This window comes from Mesocricetus auratus, unplaced genomic scaffold (assembly GCF_017639785.1).
Source record: "Mesocricetus auratus isolate SY011 unplaced genomic scaffold, BCM_Maur_2.0 Super-Scaffold_100015, whole genome shotgun sequence".
NCBI classification, from domain to species: Eukaryota; Metazoa; Chordata; class Mammalia; order Rodentia; family Cricetidae; genus Mesocricetus; species Mesocricetus auratus.
The window spans coordinates 4,349,117-4,372,424 of NW_024429198.1; the positions used below are offsets into that span (position 1 = coordinate 4,349,117).

General features: G+C 39.4%; 1 protein-coding gene across 2 annotated transcripts in view; it reads right to left on the bottom strand.

The window, feature by feature from the left end:
• Positions 1-23,308, bottom strand: part of Wdr70 (WD repeat domain 70) — a 214,369-nt gene that overhangs the window by 86,676 nt on the left and 104,385 nt on the right. For both annotated transcript variants that reach the window (XM_040757590.1, XM_040757591.1), the window contains one exon: positions 576-750. In XM_040757590.1, the coding sequence (XP_040613524.1) occupies positions 576-750 (175 nt within the window). The remainder of the gene's footprint in view (positions 1-575; positions 751-23,308) is intronic.

Genomic DNA, 23,308 nt, shown 5'->3' on the forward strand with positions numbered 1-23,308 from the left:
AATATTATAGGCTAAAAAATTCAGAGCTGGAATGCTGGCCATAATACTGGTTATTATAAAAGCCCCAGCACTTGGTAAACTAATACTGCAGCTTAAACTGTTCTAAATTCAGGAAACTGAAATTCATAGTATTTTAATGTGATATTTGTCATTATGCTTTAGCTGCCATTTTCTTTTTTTTTAAGGTAACATTTTTTAATTATTTATTTATTATGTATACAGTTTTTTATCTGTGTACATGTTTGTACCCCAGGAGAAGGCATCAGATCTCATTATAGATGGTTGTGAGCCACTATATGGTTGCTGGGAATTGAACTCAGGACCTCTGGAAGAACATGCAGTGTTCTTAACCTCTGAGCCATCTCTCCAGCCTGCCATTTTCAAAAAGATTTAAAAGTCATTGACTTCGGCTGGGCATGGTGATACACGCTTTTAATTTAGCACTCCAGAGGCAGAGGCAGGAAAATCTCTGAACTCAAAGCCAACCAAGTCTACATAGTGAGTTCATGGACAGGAGGGCATCCAGGGCTACAAAGAGAAACCCATCTCAAAAAACAAAAGAGGCTTTGACTTACTGTCAAGTTTCGATCCCAGATCTGTATGCTTCCATTCTGGCAGGCAGCTGCCACAAGGTTCCCATCTCTACTATATGTACATGTAGTGGGAATGACCTTTTTACCCTGCATTGTCCGAGGCTTAAAAACACTTTTTTGCTTCTTTGGATTTTCAACTTCCCAGAGCCTTACAGTCCTAAAAGAAAAACAGGGAATATCATTTATTAACAATAGATTGAAGGAATAGGTCCAATAAAGACTACCTTATTTTTTAAGGATATTTTATACCCTATAAGAAAGTCACATTTATGAATATTCATAGAAATAAAGTAAACCCATTCTATATGGAGAGATACCATGCCCAGCCTAGACACAGGGGTGCGGGGTGGGGAGGTGCCTTGGTCCTGCCTCAACTAGATGATGGGACAGACTTAGTAGACTTCCAAGAGGAGGACTTCCCCTCTCCGTGGAGCAGTGGGGGAAGTGGAGGGAATGGGAGGAAAGGTGGGAGGGGGAACTGGGATTGGAATGTAAAATAAATTAATAATAATAAAAAAGAAATAAAGTGAACATTTGAATGACGCCATCAAATTAAAAGACAAATGGCAAATTCTACTTCAAATCTATCAGTTATTTATAGTCCATGTCCTATAAACTCTTATTACTGTATATCATGACCAGGAAAGCTGTTAAACACATGCCTCCTATTTAATGCTTATTAATTTATAAATTATCTACTGCTCTATAGTATAACCCAGAAAATGCATCAAACTAAAAAAAAAATGAAAACCATGTAGAGTCTAGACAATGACCCCAGGCCTCTGGGAGCTAAGCAGAAGTGCTGTCCTCGGCTTCTGAGCTTTCACCAAGCAGCAAGTCCCAGCAGCTTGGGGTAGGGGCAGAATAAACACATATTCACTACAAGGGCAGGAGCACTGCCCTGGTGGAGGTGTAAATAAAAAAATCATTAGATACAGAAAAACAAAGATGAGGCCTTGGTAGAAACTATGCAGCCACGACACAAAGAACATCCTTAAAGTTTGGGGAGAGAGTAATCTAATGTTTTATAGCCAATGAAAATATATTTTAAAAGCAAGCTGAAATCAAGGCCTTTTCAAATAGACAAATCTGATATAATGTGTGACCTAATTACTGTGACCTAATATAAGATACAAGATATATTAAAGAAAGTTCTTAAAAGTTAAATCCAAAAACAAATAGAAACCCAAATCTACACAAAGAAACTGGAGGCAAACATAAAACATTTTTTAAAATGTTTAAGTCTCTTTAAAAATTACATGGCTATGAAGCAAAATTAAAATAACATATTATGAGGCTTATTTTTTAAATTTTTACTTAAATTAAAGACATTTGGGGGGAGAGTTCAAGACAGGGTTTCTCTGTGGCTTTGGAGCCTGTCCTGGAACTATCTGTTGTAGACTAGGCTGACCTCGAACTCACAGTGATCCGCCGGCCTCTGCCTCCCAAGTGCTGGGACTAAAGGTGTGCACCACCAATGCCTGGCCCGCCCAAAAAAACTTATTTTACATACCAATCCCAGTTCCCTCTCTTTTCCATCCTCCCATTCCCCCTACCAACCCTCCATCCCATCTCCATCCACTCCTCAGGAAGGGTGAGTGCTCCCATAGGGGATCATTAAAGTCTGTAATATACGTTCAAATAAATCATATGACAGTAATAGCACACAAGGTGAAAAGAAAGAATGGAAGACATTGAAAAGATAAAGATGTAGTTCCTAAATCTCACCGCAGTCACTAGCACTATTATACAAAACAAATGTGATAATGGAGATAAAACATATACAACAGCTACTTTTATTAGAACTAAGAAAAGCCAATAAGAATAATATGATCAACATAAAACTAATGAGTGCAGACGATATAGACATGAGTGTCCGAAATGGAAGCCACCATCTTCTAGAGCTTGACAACATTAAAATGTTAATCAGTATTTTAGAAACAAATTTACAAAACCAACTTTGACAGAACGGTAAGCAGGAACGACTGTATGCTGGACTGCTCAGCTATGTATGTCTCTAGATTCTATTTAAACCCTATTCTCATGTCAGAACCCCAGAGGTGGACTTGGAGGAGAAGCTGTATCCACTCTTCCTTCTTCCTAAAGTGGCTACAATATCAATCTAATTGAAAAGAAATAAACAGATAAATAAATTTAACAATTTAGATAAAGTAAACAGATTTTCCAGAAACAGGTAACAATCAGAGCTCACTAGAAATAAGAATTTACCACTACTCATTTATATTAATTCAAATATATTACTAAAGTATATATTTACATAATATAATTCCTATGTAAAAAGCCAAATATGCAATTTAAAACCTCCCCACTAGCTGGGTGTGGTAGCTTGTTCGTTCCTATAATCCCAGCACTTAGAAAGCTGAGGAAGAAAGGCTGCCACGAGTTCAAAAGCCAGCATAAGCTATATAGTGAGATCTAGGTCAGTGTGAGCAAAAGTGAAGCCCTATCCTGCCAAAAGACCAAAAAAAAAAAAAATCCCAATGAGAAAAGTCAAGACAACTTTACTGTTGAATTCTCTCTAAAAGCCCAGAACCTGCAACACTCAAAATTCACAATATTTCAAAGTATAATACCGCCAACAACTGCTCAAAATGGTGAAAGCTCGGGTTGTCAACCAGGTGTTGTATCTTATTTTAAGATGGTATCAGATAGAAGTGGTGGCACAGACCTGTAGGGCCAGCACTCAGAAGGATGAGATAGCAGGACCACAAGTTAAAAGCCAGCCTGAGCTATGTAGCAAGACCCTGCCTCAAAAAACAAAACAGGAAAGAAAAAGGTCATACTGCCTAAATGTAAGCTCAAACGAGGGTTCGGAAACAGTCACTGGAAAAACAGAGTGACAATGGGGCTACAGGGTTCAAATAGTCTACCTGGAGGTAAAGAGCATTGGGTTACAAAGTACCTCAGCAGGAAGACCTCTTCAAGCCTTTTGGAAAAGAATATTCTAGCTGTGTTCTTCAATGTCTGCATTTCCCAGACTCCTGTGCAGCCAATTTTGACCAATCAGATGTAAATGAACTGGTAGTTATCTGAATATGAGTCTGAATACCATGTATTATGGATTTAATTTGCAGTTCCCAAACGCCCAGTGATACTGAGGATTATTCCACACACCATTTATCTTCTTTGGTAAAGGAATTATTAAAATGTTTGCCTGCTTTCAATATTACGTAGTGCATTTTCCTTTTACTATATGCTGACAGCTCTTTATTCTAGATACACTTTTTTTTTCTTTGTTGGTTGGTTGGGAGGGCAGGAAGTGAGAGGTAAGGACACAAACCCAGAGCCTTGTACATGTTAGGTAAGCAAACTAAATTAATCTCCAGTTATGGATCTAAGATCTTGTTGAGAAATGTATCTATAAAGTAGTAAGTCTATTACCATGACTTTCCATTTTAAAAAGGTTTCAAATATCAGATTTTTAACAAATAATGTTGATGAGCTTGCATAAGTGTTAAGATGCTCCTGCAGAGGACCAGGGTTGAGCTCTCAGTACCTACATGGCTGCTAACAACCTCTGCACCTCCAGTTCCAGGGAATCTGACAACAAGCATATGGTATGCAAACATTCATGGAGGAAAAACACACATACACATAAAAGAAACAATTCTTTAAAAATTATTTGAGATTGACTCTCAAATATCCCAAAAGACCTGGAACTTTGGATCCTCCTGCCTCCACTTCCTATGTGCTAGTATTATAAATGTGTGCCACCATGCCTGGTCTACATGGTATTGAGAACTGAATCCAAAGCTTGAACATGCTAAACCAGCAATCTATCAACTAAGCTAAAAACCCCTTCTTAAATTTTTTATACAGTTTAATTTATCAGTATTTGGGAGAACATACTTAAAAGGTTCTTACCTAACCAAATAAAATAGAAGTTCCCTTTATTTCTTTTGTAAGTTTTACATAACTTTAAATTTTATGACTAGATCATCTATCTGAACTGGTTTTAATACACAGTCCAAGGTCTAGATCAAAGCTAATTAATAGTTTTGCACATGATATCCACTGGGACAGGATTATGTGTATCTGAGCATTATAAAGCTTCCCTTGTTGAAGGTACCTTGTATTGCTTACTTGTCCCCAATCTCTGTTAACTGCTTCCCATAATTAACAATCACAAAAAGTTGAGACATACTACATGTGTTTTTATTTTTCTGGCCCCAGCTCTGCAGTGAAGAGGATAAATTATAAATCAACTTCTCCTTTTTATAACTCAACATCCCCAATGACAGACGGCACCATAGACTTATGATGTGAAAGACCTCACACGAGTATAAAGAACCATCATGTGGCTTGTTTAAAGTTCATCATCTCTAAAACTGTGACAATGAGGGGCTGTGATGACCAAATGAGACTAGGGATGTAAACATATCTAGGACAATATTTAGAACACAATAGGCACTCAATAAGTACTTGCTCCTTTCTGCATTTCCCCTTAGGTCATAAATAAAAAATAAAGCTAACAAATCCAAGAACTAAGTATTTCCATTTAGTTTATTAATAGCTTGGGCTAGTCATTAAAACAAAAAGAAAGTGGAAAGTAATTTACCTAACATATAGATGTGTGAAATACAAGTTCATGCAACATCTGATAGTGACTGATTTCACTATGGTTTTATGGCTCTGACTCTATTTGTGACTAAAAAATAGATGCGAAAGTGCTAGGCCATTAGATATATGTCAGAACATTTTATGCTGTGGAACACATATTTTGAAACTTGGAGTGAAATCTGGTCTTGTAAAATTAAAACTGCTCCAGAAGGAAGATTTAAAAATAGAAGAAGGGCCTGCCTGGGCCTTTCTGAACATAAAATGAAAACATCCAGAAGACAAGAAAAGGACACAGGTGGGGTCATTACATTGCCCCAGGCACAAATGCTTTCTGTCTTAGAATTTTGGATCATTTCCAGATACAAGTTCTAAACTTTCTGGCATCTGCTGCATAAATGCATCACGGCACTTGGCAGAAGTCAGAGGAAGCATCAATTTTGCATGGAAAACACTTAGATCTTGGTTTAATTTTTCTTGAAAGACTATACAAGCAACTTAACTGATGTAAGAGTCTGAAACTTGTGGATTCTCTTGATATAAAAAAAAGTAAGAAAGGCCTTTAAAAAATATTAAGGTATTCAAGTTACACAGAAATGAGGACAATGTTCTAGCTTTTATATAAACCCACAATAGTCTTTATAAATACACAATTGACAGGAAGTTCATATACATATACTTAGTAATTGCAATGAGAAGACAATAGTCCCTATTTACTTCCCTGGCTTCTGCAGTCACTCCAGGATATGTACTCAAATCTGAAAATTTGGAGGTAAGAGTCCACAATGACAGAGAACATGCTCTTTGTCTTTCTGGGTCTGGAGTCTGTGGTTTGGGTTTCACTCGATATGACTGTTTAAAGTTCCCCTAAGTACCTGCAAAGTTCATACTTTTATTTTTCTTTACAGCTGAGTATTATTCCACAGTGTATATGTACCATATTTTCTTTATTCATTAAGCATCATTGGTGGAAGGACATTTTGGTTGTTTCCATTTTCTAGCTACTGTGCATAGAGCAGCAATGAAAGTGGCTGGGTAAATACCTGTGGAGTAGGATATCAAGTCCTTTCCTTTGGGCATATGCCAAGGAGTAGTATAGCTGGGTTGTTGTGAGATATTTGTTCACACTGCAATAAGATGTGTCTATTTTTTGCCTCACCAGCCTAATAAAGAGCTAGGTCAATAGCTAGAGAGGAGAAAATAGGTGAGACTTCTGGGAAGAGAGAGGAATTGGAGATGAGTCTAGACCTGCAGGAAATGCCAGCGAGATGCAGACATGTCAGACTTCTTATAGAATGGGAGAGAGGTAAAAGTCATGTGGCAAAGTGTAGATTAATAGAAACAGGTTAATTTGAGTTACAAGAGCTAATTGGGAACAAGTCTAAGCTAAAAGCCAAGCTTTCATAATTAATAAGTCTCTGTGTCATTATTTGAGGACTGGTGATCCCACAAAGGAAAGTTTGACTACACTGGGTCATGTAGTAGATTTATTTTAGCTTTTTGAGAATTCTCCAACACTGACTTCCAGGGTGACTGAATCAGACCTCAATCCTACCAATAGTAAAACAGTAAAAAATTTCCTACCTGGGCTGATAATGTTCCCTCTAAGGGCCAATGGCCATCTCACAAAAACACCTATCTCACATATGAGAAGTCCTCCTTTGAGCTGTTGGCCAGAATTTTCCAAAAGACTTCCAAAACATTATAGGCTATTGTTATTTCCCTTGGTTTTCCCAAGAAGTGGAAAGGTAAGTACTTATTGCTGAAGACACCATGCACTTCAGAAACAGAGCCCAGAACTCCCAGAACTGGAACTGACCTGAAAGCACCATGCAGGTTTCCAAAGGAGGGAAGCAACCAACAATCCTACCCAACTATGATATCTATAATCTACCCACAAAGACCAACATGAACAATAACTTTAAGGATATAGTAATGGGAAATAATGGAAACCAAGGGAAATCATAACTGTTACTAGGAACCTAGTCAACTACCAGGTCTAGTGAAGTCAAAAACCTTAGAGGACAATCTACAAGTAGCACTTTACTAATTACCTTCTAAATATTTATTGTTACATCCATAGAAAAACATAGTTGTCACCCCTCATCAAAGAAACTTCTCTTTGCAACAAATAGAAAACATTACAGAAAACCACAAACAATCAAAATGCAGGGTTGTGGGGGACAGGCCCAGTGGATATATCTACAATACAACTTCTAGATACTTAAGGCTCAGGGATCATTGTGGAAGAAGGGCAGAAAGACTGTAAATCTAGAGGAACAGGAAGTTCTCCAAGAGATTGTGTTTCCTAAGAACGTCAGAAGCTGTACATACCAAGCCTCACAAACATGACTGCCTAAACATGGCATGAGCAAGGACAACAACAGTAGACATGCAAAAGTGGGAAAGGGAAAGCCCATGAGGCCTCGACCTCACACAAAGAACTGCAGGTAAGTAAGAAATGCTGAGAACAGGAGAGATAGTCTTCCTCAGGGAATAGTATACAATTGGTTTCCAATACCAGTCAGTCCTGAAAACATACATACAGGTAACATACAGATTGAGCAGGTTGTAGTCATGTGTTTCGGTGTAATTAAGTGCATTTATCATCATGCAACAACATTAATGAAAAAGAGGCCATGGATTTGAAAGAGAACAAGGAGAGGTATATGGGAGAATTTGGAGGGAGAAAATCATAAAGTGATATAATATCAAGAAATAGAAGAAATAATTTTTAAAAGAAACAGATTCACAAAGAATTTGTGCAAACTTGTGAAGCTGGCAAGGACTTGCTTTTAAGGGGTGACTACTGCTCAATGGCAAGAATAAATGGGTAAGCAGGAAGTATTGAATGAACAGGCTCAGAGAGCATGAACATTTAAAGTGAAGAGTGTTGGACTCCTGTGCTATTCTCTTACTAGAAAAGGACTGATAGAATAGTCAGGTTCACACTGGTAATCCATAATGAACAGAGATGTTAAAGAACAACAACAAAACATCAACTGAACCACCCTCAGATGGAACTTTATAGACTTACAGCATAAATGGACATGCAGCACAACTTTACAGTTGGTTTTCATTTGACAAACATATACTAACTGAATCCCTTCAGCTCTTGTAGTAACCTTTTCCCACCTATTCAGGAATAGGTGCTAAAGGACCCCAAGACCTGTATCTATGCCAAGTACACAGGTACAGTATACTGTAGAAAAAGAATGTGAGTCCACCAACATGGGAAAAGAACCTTTCTTCTCACTCCAAAATAAAGTTATTTTAAACAAATATTTACTATTTATTTGTTCTTTATTATTATTTGTTTTAAATATTATTGTTTCCTATTTATGTGTTATTAATTATAACTGTGCTTATTTATTTTAAATAAAGTAATTTCCAATATTGTCCTCAATACTTAGCGAGGACTATTTAAACATGAACAGTATTTCTGCATTTAGGATTCCATATGGAGCACCAGCACAAAGGTTTATAGCTTATGAAGAAAACAAGCACAGACTGGGCTAGCTAGTATTTCATAGGGTGCACTCTTTCCACACACACCAAACAGAAATTTTCAAGAGTCAATGAAACCAAAGGTTCTCCCTTAGATTCTGTTGTTCTTATTTCTCAAATAAATAAGGACAATGAAACTGTATTGTACACTGTGGTTACACTTACCTTTTAAAAATTATATAACTAAATGAGTTTTTCTTTTAAATTAATTTTAACATATTAATGATTCATTTGCCTTTATGGCTGTAACAGGATGTCAACACACTTTCCAATATAATCCTCTCTATTAAAAAACTAGCAAAAATTATTTAAGCATGAATAGTACTTACACTCTATACCTTTTTTTCAAAGTAAAATTAATACAAAGTAATTACAAAAAATTTCCAGATATTTATTTTGACTCATTTTTTCTAAATACTTGGTGTAGATTTGCACAAAAAATAGAAATCCAATAAAATTAAAACCCTATGCCATATATATAAATATAAAGTTTAAAAGTAAATATGTTATTATCTGTATATCTATGTACCCACATATCTACCTATCTTTAGTACTGTTTTCCTCCTATGCTATCATGAAACATTCTTCCAAATAATTTGCCTCAACTGATTCTTACTGGGGGTGTGAGTACTGTTGCTGGCAGTATAGAAATAGCATTGACCACAACAGGGAAATCACATTCTAGCTGGTGGAAATGTCTTCTAGGCAGTTGAAGACATGTGGGGTCACATTTTAGCAACTATAAATACTTTCTATAAGTCAGGTACTTGGTCAGTTCTTCTAGAATAGATAAAACTCAGAGAATAACATCACATCATAAGACTAGCACCCAGAGAAGAGGAAGCATTTTGTTGGCAAGCCTTGAAGTAATTCCTCTGAGGTGGAATTTTTCAGGAGGGCTGGTAGTCTCAAAGTAAAATTCATAGATTAGGGTAAGGGGGAAGTAGGGTGTAAATCCTAGAAACTGATGGAGAATATGCAAAGAGGTTTGAAAAGGTAGCCTCTTTCTGGAACAATACGTAGTTTGCTTTGACAAGAACATGAAGTATACATTGTAAGTGGAAGATGAGATTGTAAAAAACACCAGCATGATCCCATCTTTATAATGCATTTGGGATTATGGCCTCTATACTCTTTTGTTGTTGTTGCTTGGTTTTGTTTTAGCACCATAACTTTTTAAACTTTTTAGCACCATAACTATTTAAATTAGAAACAAGTTTGTTTCACATGTCAATCCCAGCTCCCTCTCCCTCCCTTCCTCCCTAGGGATCTATACTCTTAAAACTGTAGAACTATTAACAAGAATGGGTGGCTGGAGAAATAGCTCAGTAATTAACAGCATTTGTTGCTCTTCTAGGGTTCAATTCCCAGCGCCAACATGGTAGCTCACAACTGTCTATAACATCATTCCAGAGTATCTAACACCATCTTCTGGACTCTGTGGGCATTGCACACACCCATACACAAAATAAAATGGAAAAATATAAAGAATAGCTCAACACATCAGTGTTTTAGAAAGTCACTTGGACAGCAGTGGGGACACTGTTAGGAGAGGAAAAACATGTAGGTTAGACAGCCCAAATGAAAGATGTCCAAGTTCCTATCCAAAGCAATGGAATGGAGAGGGTAAGAAAAATAACTCTGAGGTAAGCCAGAAGGGTGATCTCAATCAGGCAGGCAGACCAGTACAAAATGAGCCAATCCATAAGACACAGGTTATTAACTCTGCAAAAGGTAATAACAGGTCACACAATTCAGGTGCCTTTGTGACATTCAGATAGAGTATTCTGCTATATAGTTCTGGAGCAGTGGTTCTCAACTGCCGTAACACTGTGACTCTTTAATGCACTTTCTCATGTTGTGGTGATCCCAACCATAAAATTGTTTTATTGAAGGGGGAGCTCTTGAACTCCAGATTGATGACTGTGTGGAAAGCATGGGACTGACCCAGACCCCCTGAATGTGGGTGTCAGTGAGGAGGCCTAGGTAATCTATGGGGCCTTGGGTAGTATTTATCCCTAGTGTACAAATAGATTTTGAGTGCCCATGCCACAATATGGGAGGCTCTCTCAGCCGGGACTCTTGGAGGAGGGCCTAAGCCCTGCCCTGGATGAAACGACAGTTACTGGAGATCCACCATGGAGGGCCTCACACTCCTTGGTGATCAGAGTGGGGATTGGGTGGAGGACTGCGGGACCTGGTGGGGAGGGTGGGGAGGGGAGGAGGGAGAGGGAGCTGGGATTGACATGTAAAACAAGATTGTTTCTAACCTAAATAAAAGAAAAAATATTTTGTTGATACTTTGTAACTGTAATTTTGCTAGTGTTATGAATCACATTGTTATATCTCATATTCGACTTCCCATAGGTTGAGAACTGCTGACCTAAGCTATAAAGTAAGATGTCTCAAACAAACGAATAACAGACAAATAAGCCTGGCTAAGACAAATAGCAGGAAGAGATGCTAGGGTGAGTGTATAGCATCTAGTTTGAGTCCTAAATGATAACTAGGGTCAGGAGGTAGCATTGAGTGAGTTTTAGGTAGAAGAAAAGTCAGGAGCCAAGACTTGAAAAGAAATGCATTGTGAATTTCTGAGTATGCATTTGTGTGTTGAGCATTTCTGTCTGAGTGGGCACTTGTGTGTGTTTGTACACAGGTGTGTGTGATTATGCTGTGGTATAGATAGGATGCTTAAGCAGGCTTCAGTGGGAAAGGCCTTGCACACAGAGTAAGAATTGTGTATGGTATCCTAAATATAGTGCTTGCCCACAAGAACGATGACCTAAGTTTGAGCCCCAGAACCCACATGGTGGAAGGAAAGAACTGATCCTTCCAAGTTGTCCTTTGACCTCCGCATGCATGCCCTCCCAAGTAAAGTAAATAAATAAGTGTAAAATCCAAGAAGACAGTAGAGACACAACATAAGCTACACTGTACAAGTCCGACTTCATGCTCTACTACATACCTCAATCTACAGCTAGAGTACAGAGCCACGTAAATAAAGACAGTGTACCTGACAAATGTGAGAATGAGGCTGTTAGTCGCATTAAGTGAAGAACTTAAGAGACAAAGACACTAGAAAGTAGATAAAATATTAAAGACCCAGTGACTGAAATATATCCATTTCTGACCAACCAGAAACTCAAAGTGAGTGGGCCTCTGACAGAAATCAACTTTTTGAGAAGGGCCCCAAAACAAAATTCTGCAGTTCTCCAATTGCATCTCTACCTGAATGGAAGCAGGAAATTCAAAGTGAATCCATGTATGTCATAAGGCAAGTCAGTTGGTTCTGCTCCACTAATGACTTCCTCTTGTGGCATGTTTTAAGCTAAAACTTCACATGGAGGTTAAACTAGAATGTGGAGATCATGTGATACGGTATGTCTGTGGTTACTGCTGGCCTTTATTCATAAGAAAGAAGTAACTGAACAAGAGCAGACAGCACAGTGGGTAGAGGTAGAAGATGGAGACATGGGACAGAGGGGAGAAATGATGGTGGCCAGCACAGGATAAAGGGAGTACGAGACATCCTACAGCAATCTTCTTTTACCCACTCTTTACTGCCAGTCCTGCCAGAAATCACCAGGTGCCAGCAGGATGCCCTACAAACTACAAAAGTTGAACATATTATTACTATTACCCTATTTTAACAGCTTCCAAAATACAATACATATACAAATTTTCATTTAACCAACCAAATTTAAATGTAGCAGACTCCACATCTGCAAAACAGATTCCAAAGATAAAACTGCATTGCCAAAGAGTGATTCAGTGCAAATTTGAAAATGAGATAAATATTCCTCTCTCAGAAGGGAATAGTTTCTCCTGACTGAAGAACTAAACAATACTTAATCAAGTTGTAGAGTTAAGTAGTGAAATCAATGTTACTTTACAAGTTTACACTAAAAACAGTGAGTCTTCACTATCTCTAACAAATTAATCCAAAACACAACTCTTGAACTTGAAGGATTTTTTTCTCAGGAGTCATAAAAAGACAAATGTGTTTGGTAATAAATTAAAGATGCCACACTATGGTCTGAATAGGAAGTGAATATGCAGTAAAGTTTGGACTCACAGTCATGAAGTGCTCACTGACATGTAAGTGCTCATAGTGAAGCAAGCACTACATCAGCACCTCTATAGGCTCATAGGGAGTGGCACTATTAGGAGGTGTGGCCTTGTTGGATAAAGTGTGCAACTAGGGATGGGCTTTGATGCTTCAAGTACTCAACCCAGGCCCAGGTTCTCAGTCTTTCAGATGTCTGCCAATCATAACATAGAGCTCTCAGGTCTCTCTCCAGCACCACATCTGCCGCCCACCACATTTCCCGCTGTGATGATAATGAGCTTAAACCTCTGAACTATAAGCCAGTCTCAACTGAATATTTTCCTTTATAAGAGCTGCCATGGTCATGGTGTTCTCTCACAGCAGTAGGTGTACATATGTTACACCTCAGGTTTCATAGCATGATCTGTCTACATGGATCCATGACAACAAAGTCATAACAATTTTGGATTTACATGCTATGGGTACTGATGGTCCAAGTGATAGTTTTACTTAGGAAAGAATAATGCAAAATTTCTATATCTATAAATCAAATACAAAACTGAAGCTGAATAAGATTTGTATTTTGCATCTTCAAAGAAAAAGCAGTTATTATTTTTGAAAGTCTTATTACTGTCAAGTACATTATGGGCTATATAAATGCATAAAGGAATAAATACTAATTTCTCCCTCAGTCGATAAACAGTGTTCAGCAGTTTTGAGCACTGGCTGCTCTTCCAGAGGTCTGGGATTTAGTTCCCAGCAACCACAGAGCAGCTAACAACAGTCTGTAAGTCCATTTCCAGAAGATCCAACACTCTCTTCTGGCCTCTTCAGGGTTAGGGTATACAAGCATGCATGGGTGTAAACTCAAGTACACATAATAAGTAAACAATTTTTAAAAACTATGAAAATAGGCCGGGCTGGACCGATAGCCTTCAAAACAATACAGAGAAACCTGGTCTCGTAAAACCAAAAAAAAAAAAAAAAAAAAACTATGAAAATAATCAGTGAGCAAACACTTTCAAAAGGGCAGAAGTGTGAGATGGCCCTCACCAGTGGTCTCAACTTCCTGCTCCTTATATTTTCTCCTTGTCTCAGACCTGTGACACATCTGTACAGGAGCTTGGAGTTTGCCCTAGAATAAACCCTGCTCTATTCTCCTAAGTATCTTTAGGGATATAAATCTTCCGTGTATAGAGGGGTGGTAACAGCATAAAGAATACTAAGCAGGGGGCAAGGCTGAGAGCCAATGAGCAGAAAAACAAGGCGATCCAGACAGGGTTTTTGAAATTCATCATAACACAGTGTAACACCTTGCAGAAACCTATGAACTATCAGTACAACAAATGGGACCATCCAAACATCATTCAGACATTATAAAAGGCTGAGAAAATGACCTGGTGTGAAGATGCTGGAAAAGTGCCAAGTCAAGGACTCCAATGCCTCGGCCTCATGGCAAATAGCAAGCACTTCCCTGAGTAAGGCTGGAAGGGATGGCAAAGTTTTCCCTCCTGGTCTAAGTGTGAATGTGGACAGTGTGTACAGAAAATGTTTTGAACTTTTTCACGCCCTTCCCAGATGCCTATAATCATGAAGACTGCTCCCCTACAGACTTCTCCTACTCAGATTAGCAAATCATGTCTCCTTGACTCAGCTGTATACCATAAGCCCTGCCTCCTTGCTCAGTTGTATGCAAGAACCCCACTGCCCTCTCCAACTGCATGTAATAAGTACACAGTGAGCTTCCAGGGTGCTGCAGAAGACACATCCCGGTGTTTCTGGGAGACATCATTGAGTCTAATCCACCTGGTCCTCACTCTCCTGTATATTGTCTTCTCTTCATTCCTTCTCCACCACTGTCAGGTCAAACCTCTGGAGCCATGCAAGAACACAGCACTCTGCTGTGCTATCCAGTCACTTTAGGCCTTTATGTTTGCACAAGCAAATGTGCTGAGAAGTCCACTGTCTGCGGCATGACCGTTAAGTACAGCAAAAGTTAAACAAGTGTCAGGTCCATATTACATCATCAAGTCTCACCATTATGAGGAGAGAAGTGTTTTCAGGTTCATATCAGAAATCAGGTAAAAGAAAAAAATCTGACCATGGTCACAGTCACCTTTACAGAACTAGGATTGCTTATCTGTGATTGATTGTGTTGACTGATTGATTGTAGAACGGTCTCAAGCATCCTTGTCTGCATTCCACAAACTATGTAGATGCGGATCCTGCCTCCATCCCCCAAGTACTGGGATGATAGGTATGTGGCACCGGGGGTTGAATCCTAGGTGTTGCATATGTTAACCATGAGTTGTCATTAGGCTCAGAGGTAAAATGTTAACTCAGAACAGCATGGTTCCCTGATATACTAAGTATGTGTAGGAACCTCTAGTTGCATGATCACTGCTAAAGTTGAGCCAGATACTGTAAGTAAATTGAACATTCTTGAGATGCTTGCTAGGTGTCATGACAAATACTTACAGTTGTTAGTTTCGGGAACTAAAATTCATTTCATGGCTCCCAAAGGTTGATTTTATCCTTTGCTCGTCCCCTTATCCCTATGGTAAGTTAATCTAAATAAAGTGTACTTAAGTTCTCTCACATAAGTGAGGGCCAGCATGTAACTGCTCAAATGATCCATCGTGTAACTACTAGGCAGATCAGCAAACATAATGTCAAATATCCTGGTCAGACAACCACTACTTGACTACGTTGTTTTGTAGTTTTATCTGCTTTGTTCACCTTACTTGACAGTTGTCTGAACTATGGTGAGAGCTAAGGTGAACGATCTCCCGACTGAAGCCTTAAAGAGGGATATACCATCTGACCTTCAGCTAACAGTGGAAGCGGAAGCATGTGTCCCCATTGGGCACATTCAGCATCTATGAGCATATGCTCGGGGCCCCAGATCCCCGCTTCCCTACTCCAGACCTTAGGGGAGTGTTCTCCATTTTTGCAGGGTGGTATGTGAAGAGAGATTGACAAGTACATATGCTTTTTGCGGTGGTCTATAGTTCCCTCAGATCATCAAAGAATTCCAGTTTTCTGTTTGTTGTTTTTTTTAAAGCTCTAAGCAATCTACAGTTCACTTTGGTCTACAAAAGACCTGAGAGCTGACCTTACAATAAATTAATTGCTTTGACCTCTTCTTAGAATGTCTTTTCTTTACACCTCAGAGTCCTGCTTTGATGTGTTTGGGCGGTTGGCAAAAAAAAAAAAAAATATGGCTACATGCATGTAGTACATAACAATGCTTAAGACTGGAAGTCAAATTTGCCTGTTCTTAAATCTGTTCTCTCAGACAAAGAAGGAGAGCAAGGAAAGATATACCTTGATAGAAGGAGCAGTTATGGACTTAAGAAGAAACCTGGCACTATGGAAATTCCCAGGAATCCACAAGGATGACCCCAGCTAAGAATCTAAGCAACAGTAGAGATGGTACCTTAATTGCTCTTTCCCTATAATGAGATCGATGACTACCTTAAATGCCATCATAGAGCCTTCATCCAGTAACTGATGGAAGCAGATGCAGAGATTCACAGCTAAGCACTGAGCTGAACTCCTGGAGTCCACTTGTAGAGTGAGAGCAAAGGGGTCAAGACCATGTTGGGGAAACCCACAGAATCAGCTGACCCAAGCAAGTGGAGCTCACTGACTCCAGACTGACAGGTGGGGAACCTGTATAAGACCAAACTAGGGGACTGGAGAGATGGCTCAGAGGTTAAGACCAAACTAGGCCCCCTGAACGTGGGTGTCAGTAGGGGGGCTTAGACAGTCTATGGGGCCACTGGCATGCACTAGCCCTAGTGCATGAACTGGTTTTTTAGAACCCATTCCCTGTAGAGGGATACCTTCCTTGCTCAGCCTAGATACAGGGGGGAGGGCCTTGGTCCTGCCCCAAATGATGTGACAGACTTTGGTGATTTTCCATGGAAGATCTCGCCCTCTCTGAGGAGTGGATGAGGGTGGGATGGGGAGATGGGGAGGGGAAGACGGGAGAGAAAGGGAACTGGGATTGGTATGTAAAATAAAATTGTTTTTAATTTTTTTAATTTAATTAAAAAATCTGTTCTCCTAACTTAATATGACATCTTAGACAAGTCAATTAATGTTTTACCTACTTTTCTCCTTGCAATAACAAAAGGAGGGTTTGCCGTATAGCTTCAGAAAGGATATAGTGTATCCCAGTGGGGAGGGCATAGCAGCAGAAACATGGTCACACTGTGTCCAGAGTCAGGGAAAGAGCAGCACACCAACGTGTAAGACTCAAAGCCCTCAGTGGGCTTCCTCCTCTCAAAAGGTCCCACAATCTTCCAAAGCGGCACTGCCATCTGGGGACCAAGATTCAAATGCAGAAGCCCTCTGAGGACATTTTACCATCAAACCACAACGTTCAGAGCCTGCATTTCCTATTCTGAAGATGGTGGTTTGCGGTCATTCTAAGAGACTGGGGGAGAAAGTATATATAAAGCCTGCAGTATTGTAAATACTCCGTTATAAAATTCACTACTATGTTTACTGTTGGGAGGGCCTAGTTAACCAATATTCTCTAAGTGGGAGTCCCTAAGCCAGTTTTTGCTTTACATTTTACTGAAAGGAATAAAATCTATATTTTCATGGGGGGGGGGGGAATCCTAGACTTCTTAACTAAATAAATTACTATCATTTTTGGTCACTAGCAAATTTAGAAGCTGGATATACAGCCTATTCCTGCTGAGCTTTGCCTTCTCTTAAATAACTCAGTGCTATCATTACCCTTCCCTATGGTCCTCAATTATAGTGACCTGTTGTTAAACATGCCTGAGGGTTCAGAAAGCAAAGTCACCCACAAGCCATAGAAGCCAGGCACACACCTTTAATCCCAACAGCCAGAAACTAGGAGGTGGTGGTATACACCTTTAATCCTAGAACTCAGGACTAAGAGGTAGACAGATCTCTGAGTTCAAGGCCACCCAGGGATACATGAAATTGAATCAATCTAAGAATAACAGAGCTCAGGCCTTTAATCCCAGCACTAAAAAGTATAAAAGATAGAAGCAGGGTCTTCAGTATTCAGTAGGAGGCATTCATTCTCCAGTCATGCTGAGGAGACACAACAGTCTGAAGCTTGGTGAGAGCTCTCGGAGACAGGATGAGTCCTTTCAGCCTGAGGTAGAGGTAAAAAAGCTAGTGACTGGCTACTTTGCTTTCCTGATCTTCAGATTGAACCCCAGCATCTGTCTCTGGGCCTTTTACTTTTTTATGTTATACTCAATGCTTTATTTTTGATAATGTTATATTACATGTATCAGATATAGTATATGTGGCCTTCTCAAATCCTGTGTGTATGTGTAAGGAAGAAAGAGAGTGCACGTGTGGATGTGAGAGAACAATTTCCAGAGGTCCATCTTCTCTCTCTACATGGGATCTCTGGATGAAATCAGGTCATCGGGCTTGCATGCAAGAGCTTTTACTCACTGAGCCATCTCAGCAGCCCTCAAATTCCTTTGGGGGCATGGTTAAATTATTTGAAAATAAATAAGAAAACAAGTGAGTCAATAGAAAAATAAATAGTGTTGGCTTTGAAGTCAATATAATCTGGAGTAGGGACTGTTTTCCTAATTCAAAGATATTTACCATGCGAGAGAAAAATAAAACATTTTTAACTTTCAAAAATGAATCTGTTCTAGACCAGCTTAATCCCTCAAAAAAAAAAAGAGCTGAATCCAGAGTCAAGAACATAAAACAAAGCCCTCAGTATGGTCTTGAGGTATTAGGATGTATTTACTGTTAATCTGTGTGCACGGAATGAGGGCCTGTGGACATGTAAGTGTGGGTGCTCTTGAGACCAGAAGCACTGGATGGCCCTGGAGCAGGAGCCACCCACAGGCAGCTGAAAGCTGCCCAACTGGGTGCTGGGAACTGAACTCAGGTCCTCCATAAGAGTGCTATAGGCTCGTAACTGCTGAGCCATCTCTCCCGCACCAACCATGAGATCTTAATATGAAAAGTAATCAAATAATAGGGGAATACATTAACAGACTGTTACTTTGGGGACAGTGTTTGTATTCCAAGAATTCAGTGACTTCTAGAATTTAAAGAATAAGATGTCAAAAGGAAGTTACCCACAAGTATGTGTTTCTTTGTGTCAGTTCCTGTGAGAAACAGAAAAACGTCTATCTTTCCCTTTTTGGACCCACCACATGGCAGGTAACATCCAGGCTGACTTATAGAACTGTTCTGACCCAGATAAATGGAAATGCACCATAGCTGTCGTGTGTTAAACAGATGGGAAACCAAAGGGGTTGAGCTATTGGCCAAAGACAAAGGAAAAACTTTCCAAATGCAGTCCAGTGAAGCTTTCCACGGCTGCTTGGCAGGCCAGTCTCCAAATAAACCATCTTAATTGGGTTCACATGTGGAGGGTAGAAAATTAAAAACAGGAAAGTGAAAAAATTAAGGGAATTCACAAAGTCAATAGAATAACAAAAAAAAGTTCACTGCTATATGTTGGTATCAGGAACAGTTGAGTTTCTATGGATACATAACTGTATTCATGAGCTGCCAAGGGTTGTCTTAGGCATACAGAAGGTATGGGATGTTTTTCCAAGAAGATAAGCATAACCTCCAAAGAATCTATAAGGTAGGATAGAATCCTTTATTTGTAAGTATATTTTCGGAAAATCTGAGAGAATTAAGGAAACACAGAAGAAACTATCATGGCAAGGCAGGAGCGGTGTTCTAAAGAAAAAATTCTATGAAGTAGCAATTTCTCACTTTTCATAGACTGTTTCTCTCTCTCTCTCTCACACACACACACACACACACACACACACACACACACACACAAACACGCGTGCTCGCGCATGAACACATCTATCTGTCCATTATGACCAGCCTACTAAAAGTTGTAAGAAAATTAGATCATGTATAATTATTCACAATAATGAAATAAGAAATACAATGTAATTCAATTCTTTCTAATATACTCAAATCTCTCCTTCAAATCTTTAATTTTTCCATAGTTACTCATTGTTATAACTGCAATGTATTCTTTTTTACTCTCCTAGGACCAAATAAAAAACAAACAACAAAAAACACCAAGGTCTCATGTGTAGCCCTGGCTGTCCTGAAACTCACTATTGTAGACCAGGCTGGCCTTGAACCCACAGAGACACACCTGCTTCCAAAGCTTTTCTGTTTTACTTCTTCCTTCCTTCCAGTCATTCAGAAAATATTTATACACAAGAAGTATGCCAAACACTAGCCTAAGTGCTGAAAATAAAGCACTGAGTAAAACAGCCAAAAATCCACATCCCCCTGAAGCCATCGGTCTGGCTATATGCAGTGATTCATTTGCTTGCGCCTTCATGCCAGCATCTCTCCTAATGGTGATCATTTAAAGAACACAGTTCAGGGCACACAGAGATCTGAATAGCAACTTCAGAGCTAAAATTACGCAGGAAAGCTAAATTCTCAAATAGCCTATTAAAAAGGAACACATTACACTGAAGAGTCTTTGATCAGGTTCAGGTCTGTGCCCACTCAGGAAGCAGTTCCTGGCTTCTTTGGCCAAATGTGTCACTTTGTGTTTCTAAGGGCTTCTGAGCTGCATTCCACCTAGAACACTGGTCATATACCATATTTCTCTCCCATCTTACATTATAAATTCCTGTAGACAGCGTAAGTTTATAAATCTTTGTGCCCATAACAAGAACTACGCAAATAAACCCAAGTAATTTGATTGAATTAATCTAATTTAAGAATTAAAAATGTTAGCCAGGTGTTGGTGGTGCACGCCTTTAATCCCAGCACTCGGGAGGCAGAGGCAGGTGGATCTCTGTGAGTTCGAGGCCAGCCTGGTCTACAGAGCGAGTTCCAGGACAGCCTCCAAAACAGTACAGAGAAGCTCTGTCTCAGAAAAAAAAAAAAGAATTAAAAACGCTATGCCTTAATCCAGGCTTGTTTTAATCTTCAATGAAACTAAAAATCATTACAATAAAGAAGAAATTGGTGTTTTATTAAAGTAAGTCAGGTGCAAGTCTGGCCAACGTTACCCACAGAAAAGCTGCCTCTATTTGTTAATCACTCTGCTAGTCTACCACTTTCTGACATCCGCACAGGTCTACTAACAGTGGGTTTCTTATATATAGTGTTAGAAAGGAAAATGAAAATACACCAAAACAGAAAACACAAAAATGCTAGGACATTGACACATACACAATTATTCCTATCTGTAGTTTCCTTCTTTGTCTCGACTCCACCTGCACCCATGCACAATCCATACACTGCTGCTTCCTTCCCTGCCACTTTCCAATTTTTCACATAGTCTTGCATTTGTCTGTACTATTTTACTGAAACGAAATCTTATAAGATCAGCAATGATGCCCGGGCTGCCAAAGTGTATAGTTATATACAACCCTCCACCAGAAGGCCTTTTCCTCTTCTGCCTTTCAATTTTTCTGTCTCTTCTCAAGTATATCTGTGTTTTCTCTTTAAAAAACTGGTGTTCCAGTGTTCTGAGTGAAGTTACAACTTCTTGTACTTCAAGCATTACCTATACTATAATTGTTAGTACTTAGTATACTGTTTGTGTATCTATCTAGTGCCTAAACTCCAGTGCTTATCTGTAGTTGCAGGATCAAACACTGATACATTCTTTAAGAGGCTGGGCAGAGAAGAAAGCATAGGACACACGAGGAAAGAATTTGTACAGTGGATGTGGGTAGTTCCTGTGGCATGGGATATGGAGCAACTCCATTCAGGAAACAATCTGCCACAAATTAAAGGCATGTACCATGACTCAAGGCTGTTTCTTTTTGTGGGTGGGGCCATCCCTGGGCAGGTGGTCCTGGGTTCCATAAGAAGGCAGGCTGAGCAAGCCATGGGATGCAAGCCAGTAAGATGTGCTTGTCCATAGCCACTTCCTCCAAGTTCCTGCTTTGCTTGAGTTCCTGCCCTCACTGCTTTTGAGCGAAATAAAGCCTTTCCTCCCCAAGTTGCTTTGGTCATGGTGTTTCATCACAGCAGGAGTAACCCGAAGACACAAGCTTATACAGCATATTTCTCCTACAATCTTCAACTATCTCATTTTTAGGCCTGAGGGAAAGATTGCCTACTAGAGTTGGAATCTGGTCATGCATATTAATGTCACTCTCTTGACCTTCATATACAATTTTAGACATACTTCAGTGACAGGCCATGATTCCTCAATCCAGCAATTTATTTATGGGGAGTTTCTGAGGCTGTTATCACTGGCTTATCCTTTTAGTTTTCACAGGAACTTGAAGCACTCATCTAATCTTGAGCTGATCCCTGCTTCTGTTGTTCAAAATGGTCATGAAACTCCACAAGCCAGATCCCAATGTCTCTTTGTCTTTTTTCACTACACAGATTTTGTTTTGTTTTGTTTTGTTTCCAAGACAGAGTTTCTCTGTGGATCCCCAGCTGGCCTGGAAATCAGACTGAGACCGGGCCAGCCTCAAACTCAGATATCCACCTGCCTCTGCCTCCAGAGTGTTGGGATTAATGACATGTGCCACCACACCTGGCCACAGATCATTCTTAATGATTTGCAATCCTAAATATCTTATATAGAAATATAGATAAAATCGCTGGGCAGTGGTGGCTCATGCCTTTAATCCCAGCACTCGGGAGGCAGAGGCAGGTGGATCTCTGAGAGTTCGAGACCAAGCCTGGTCTACCAAACAAGTTCCAGGACAGGCTCTAAAACAATACAGAGAAACACTGTCTCAAAAAAAACAAAACAAAACAAAAAAAAACCAAAAAACAAAAACAGAAATATAGATAAAATTACCAAATGCTCCATCCCTGTAAAAAAAAAAATGTTATAGAAGTTGCAAAACATTAAGCACATTTAAAACTGTCAGTCAGGATGGAGAAGCATCACTAACTTTCAAAGTTAAAATCTAAAATATAAAGTATATGTTTTTATTCAACATAATGATGCTTCATGCTAAACCAATAGTAACTAATATACTAGTACACTCAGCCAAATTTTTATATGTATGTGTGTACATACATATGCAAGTGTGTGCAGAGATTAGAGGACAAGCTTGGGTTTTGCTTGTTTGTTTTTGTTTTTCAGACAAGGTCTCTCATTGGCCTGAGAACTGCTTAATTAGAATAGGTTGGCTGGCTAGATGGTCTCAGGGATCCACGTGTCTCTGCCTCCCCAGCACTTTCCAAGCATGAGCAACCACACCTGGCTTCTTTCATGTGAATTGTGGGGACTGAACCTTGGTCCCTGTGATAGCAAGGCAGGCATTTTACTGACAGCTACATTTTAGCCCTCCAGTCAATTTTAAGAGCAACTTTCGTCAGATGTAAATCCATTGGGTAACTTAATCATTCAGCTTGAAGTGGTTTGGTGTACTCACCCCAAATAGATACATGACTTTGGTTGTCTAGAAATTATCAAATCTATTCTTAACTTACTGGCAAAAAGAGATTCTTTGACTTAAATATTCCAGCACCTTTTTGAAAGAGTATTTCTGATCCAGAGACACACTAGTGAGAAAAAAAAGTCTATTCATAGCCAATTGCAGAAAACTACCTATCTTCGCACATTCTTCAGTGTTATGCA